At 37.1% G+C, this 5,483-nt stretch overlaps 1 gene segment (V, D, J or C); it reads right to left on the bottom strand.

Annotated features, from left to right (window-relative positions):
* Positions 1-2,430: 2,430 nt before the first annotated feature.
* On the bottom strand, positions 2,431-5,195 carry LOC116275953. The segment is given in 3 exon segments: positions 2,431-2,622; positions 4,490-4,578; positions 4,772-5,195. Coding segments are annotated over 3 exon segments (240 nt in total).
* Between the last annotated feature and the right edge of the window lie 288 nt (positions 5,196-5,483).

Below are 5,483 nucleotides of genomic sequence, written 5' to 3' on the forward strand. Positions count from 1 at the left end.
ATTGTTTGAGGCAAATTCAATGTATTTAGTCTCAGAACCTCTGTCAGTTAAATTAATCAGAATGGCTTCTGGAGTGGCATACTTACGAGAAAAATTTCTAGAAAATAACACGATGTAAGAATATGGAGTGGATATTGTTGAAAACCAGACCATCCTTAATCTCTTATACTCATAAATGTTTTGCTAGGTATGCCAGTGGTTTAAGACCATGACCACTCTACCTGACCACTTTCCAGACTTACGCTTGCAGCAAGCAATCTTGAGGGGTGAGGTACTGTTTCCCTCTGAGACAAAGAGCAAGTTGGTTTACTCCTTACTATAAAAGCAGTGAATTCTCCAAGCTCAAAGTTCCTCAGTTATGACACAGTACCACTTCAAACAAAGTATCCATCAGCACACAGGCACACATACCATCTTTTTTAGATTTAAGGGAAAGAACAACTGAGTGAATATACCAATGTTTATGCTGTTTGCTGTGTCATGAGTAACAAAATCCTTTGTCTCTAAGTAGTTTCATGTCTTTACTGTAGCCTCAATAAAACAAGCTTAGTAACTTGTAAGAAGGGAAAACATCCAAAACTTGACAAATCCCTCCTCTCCATTATAGTAAAAACTAAAGACTTGAATTACCTTTTTTTTTTTTTTAAGACAGAAGAGGTTTCACTATATTGCCCAGGCTGGACTTGAACTCCCAGACTCAAGGGATCCTCCCACCTCAGCTTCCTGAGTACCTGGGACTGCAGGCACACACCACCACATTTGGTCTGAATTACTTTTGACAATAATAAGTTTCCCAAAACTGGTCTTGAATGAACCTTTTTTGAAGGACAAAATGTGTAGCCCCATATGGGAATTGGCTATCACATCTGATCAAATATTTGATCAATTTTCTGATATTCTTTAATAAAATAAAGACTCATTCTGAGATATTAGTGTTATAATCTCAGATGACTATTAATCTCATGATGAGCCTAACAACCACTACACAGAGTACAGTCATTATGAACCAATAATAATTTGACCATAGTAATTATCTTTAAACTGACTTTAAAAAAAAAACTTAACCTTCTATAAAATGTCTCTACTTACTCCAATTATTTGAATGTGTTTCCTGATGCAATTTTTCTCTTGCAATAATTTGAGATTAAACTTTGACATGTGCTTATCATTATTTGATTTGGGAAGTTGTTTTCATACTTTCCAACATCTTTTAAGTATACCTTTTTTTTCTTTCAGGTATTTTACTGTGGGATTATGTTTAGAATTTACTCAGTTCATTCAGATTACACCTGATGTCAGTTGAGTGAGGACAGGCTGAGACCCTGAGTTGATCTAGTTATTTGCCAGAGTTCACTGAGCATAGGAAGGCCTGGTCCTGAGACAAGGGGTAAGTGCCAGCATGAACAGAACTCTACCACATATCTGAGCAGGGAGCACATACACGAAGTTCAGATTTGCTAAGATGGAAGTGAGAAGAAACGAAAAGGAAAAAAGAAAGCAAGGCCAAGCAACATTCATTTATTCATTCTGTATATATTTCTTTTTTGTCTTATTTTATTTTATTTTTTAAGAGATGAGGTCTTGCTTTGTCACTCAGAGCTGAAGTGCAGTGGCACCATTGTAGCTCACTGCAGCCTCCAACTCTTGGGCTCAAGAAATCCTTCTGTCTGAACCTCTTGAGTAGCTAGGACTGCAGGCGCGTGCCACCACACTCATATAATATTTTATTTGTGTTTTTTGTGGAGATGAGGGTCTCACTACGTTGCCCAGGCTGGTCCTTAACTCCTGACCTCAACTGATCTTTCCACCTCAGCCTCACAAAGTACTGGAATTACAAACGTGAGCCACCATGCCCAGCCACATGCAGAAGATATTTTTTCACGGACTACTATGGGTCAGTCACTAAAGGTAGGCACTACAGTTAAAGGTATGATTAAACGAACAATATCTCTGACCTCACAGAAGTTGTATCCTGATTTGAAGTTCAGGCAATGAACACACTGGCACGTAAATCAACATTATCACTAGACGTTATGATTATTACCATAAGGGAAATAACTAGGGTTTTGTGATAGAGCTATGGTGAAAGCCATGGATGGCTACATTAGTCAGGAAGATCAACAGAAGTCAGAAGGCTATATCTGTAGTAGTGAGCTGAGACCTGAAGTGTGAAAATGAATTGGGCTTGCCCATATTTGGAGGAACAGCATTTCAAATGGACGAATTTGACTAAATGTGGAAAAGAATATGGCAAGTTCAGAATACTGAAAGGAGAATAGTGTTATTGGTACACAGACAGCTGGGAGAGTTAAAAGAGGAGATTGAAAAGGAGGTTCACATGATACAGATCTCTGTGTATCACAGCCTGAAATTTGCATTTTATTCTAGAAGCAATAGAAAGCCATTGAAGCATTTTTGGCCTAGTAAAGACAGCTTTTACTTTATATTGTAAAAAATAATTCTGGCACCCCATCAAATGGGTGCTTCTCAAACTTTTAACGATAGAATCACATGGTTGTTCTGTTAAAATGCCGATTCAAATTCAGTCAGCCTGAGATTCTGCACAAGTTCAGATAGTGCTGGTCCACACTTACAGTAGGAACGACATGGAGAATAGATAGCCTTGAAAGAAAAGAGAACATTAGAAGGTAAATGGGATCATGACAGTGTTTTTCAAAGATTTTCTTTAACATATCTTATTGTATGAAAAGATACTTATGTTGTGTGAAACACTCTTGTTCTGTATGTTTTCTAATTCTGTTTTATTTTTTTAATAACAAATATATAACTTCATAGAGTAAATGAGTTAAATTTTACTTGGCAAAGTGGAAACTTCTTTAAAGTAATAATGTTCATAACAGGTAAAGAAAGTATGGAAAACAGAAAGCATTACATGCTGTTGTTGAAATCATAATGTGGTGAAAAATTTCTTCCTGGAAATTAGATATGCAGTGTTATGTGCTTTCCCTTATTCACCCAACTCCATTCTGTTAAAGCTGCAACTTTAATGATGTTAATAAAAACATTGTCTGTAATACTATATACTTAGAAATATTATCAAAAGGTGATTCATTTTTTAAAAATAATCTAAATAATGAAGACTAGATAGTCATTTAACATTATATCCTCAACATATGATCCCTGGCATGGAAATATCTATAATATAATGTTGAGAGAAGCGAGTACGTTAAATAAATACTGGGGACATTATCAGCCCCATTCATAGAGAAATGTAGTTGTATATGTGTACCAGATAATTTGAAAAATAGTAATACTTGTTACTTCCAGGCAATGAAGTTATGAGAATGCTCTATTTTGATAGGTATTCGTATCTTCTAATTTACCTAGGTTGAACATACACAATTAAATAAAAATTTTAATTTAATTTAAATGTAAAACACACAACTATTTTCTTCAAACTCTAGATACTGCTTTGCATCCTTGGTGGAAGAAGCAACTGACAAGGGATCATAAAGCCTAGACTCTACTTCTAGCTTTCATACTGTAAGTCATGCTTGAGTAAATGATGCCATACCTGTGGATCCTAATTCTTTCATTTATAAAATGAGGGGTATGAGCTGGAGCAGTATTTCTTAAAGTGTGATTGATACAAGAGGTCCTATTAGGCAGTATACAGACACCCTTTTCAATTGTTACATATATGATACTATTTTAATTTGCACTGGGAAAAATATAACCAGAACTTTAAATATGTTATTTATATGATATACATGGTTTCACAGATGGTATTTGGTAAAATGAAGACAATTTTATACAGTTATTTTTAAAGTCTATTTAACATAAATGTTAATTTAATATTAAATTAAGTAAATAATAATATAGATGCTACATAGATACCAAAAATATCATGAAGATATGATCAAATGGGTAAAATGTTCCTGATGAGGGTACAGCCTGGAGAAAACTTGCTTCATGGACTCAGAGCCTGCACCACAAAGGGGTCTGCCCTCTTAAAGAGTAAAGCGGTGGAAGGAATCTGCAGGCAAACAGGCTCAGAATCTGTGCAATCTGCATTGAGGAATGAAATTTCAATAATAACAAAAGGAAATTTAATTTAGTATAAATTCAGATTCATGACATAAGAAAGATGCATTATCCTTCACTTCTGTTTTGAAGACAGAGGTCATAAAGAAAGTTCCTTCTATACATTTAAAATAAATAAATAAATAAAAATTAAAAACCTTCACTCCCACCTGCAAGGCCAGGCCTGTGTCAAGGATCCCGGCTGCAGGTCGTGGCACAGGCTGCAGGTGCTGGGGAGACACTGCCACAAAGCACAGAAGTAGGTGGCTGAATCTCCTGGATGAGAGTCTGGGAGATTCCAAACACTATAAAGCTTCTATTTTCCAAGCAGTTCTTGAAAGTATTTGTCTCCCTGCTCCTTCTGGCTTGACTGAATTAAGATCAAAGACACAAATCCTTTCCCTGGATCCTGCAGGAACCAGTGGAAATTGAAGAGTGTTCTCACCTGAAAAGTACAATTAAGAATGGCATGCATTCCTTCCTGGATACTCAGGAATGAAGGACTCTGCTCCAGTGTACGCAGTCTATTCACCCCTGTTTAAACAGAGAACCACAGACAGAGGACATTCATTCATGGAAATTCATTCATTTGGAAGATATACTCTCTTTTCACAGCCCCTACAGGTGAGCACTGAGACCCTGATCACCCTTCTATTACTTCCAGACTTAGGAAGAAGATACTACAGTCTGCTCTTTATTATGATATTTCCAGAGCCCAGTAACTCACAGCACAGTTGCCAGGAGAAAATCAAGAAGGAAACTCCCAAGGGCTTCTCCATTTTTATCACTCAGACTCAGTGAGGTCTCTGGCTGGGGTCTGGGAGCCCTCAAACACTATCAAGCCAAATGTCTGGTTTCTCTGAGTGAATATTCATAGTTCTTTGTTGCAGGAAGCTGAGAGTCTCCCCATCCGGCCGGAAACAAGATTTACTTCCCCGTGCACAGATCACACAGCTCCTCCTGATCTCTGAAGAAGTAACATGGAAAAGGGCCCTGGCAGGACCAGGTGCTGATTCTTGGTTAGCTACATCTAGCGTTTGTCCCCTAGAGGTTCCTCTTTCCTTTTTTCTTCTATAATACTTCCTAGGTATCTACCATGTGTGTACAAGCTATAAATTGAATAACTAAAAAGGATTTCTCCCCCAAACCTAGAAAGGCTATTTTCTCTCCTTTCCAGTGCAGAGCTCTGTTAAATGAGCTCCCGGGTATGGATCTAGTTATTGGCACTGTAGGTCAGTATAATGGTGTTATATCTGAGTCCTGCTCCATAAAGGACTGAATCATGTGGATTCATCATAGAATTTACGCTAAGTTACACTAGAAGCAAGAAAGCTTCATTTTCTGTGCAGAAAACCTATGAGATAAAAACAAACAAACAAGCCAATACTGTCAGTTCAAATAATTGGATGGGATAAGGCCAATGTGAAATAAAGGGTGAC

The sequence above is a fragment of the Papio anubis genome, chromosome 7 (genome assembly GCF_008728515.1).
Source record: "Papio anubis isolate 15944 chromosome 7, Panubis1.0, whole genome shotgun sequence".
Classification (NCBI taxonomy): Eukaryota; Metazoa; Chordata; class Mammalia; order Primates; family Cercopithecidae; genus Papio; species Papio anubis.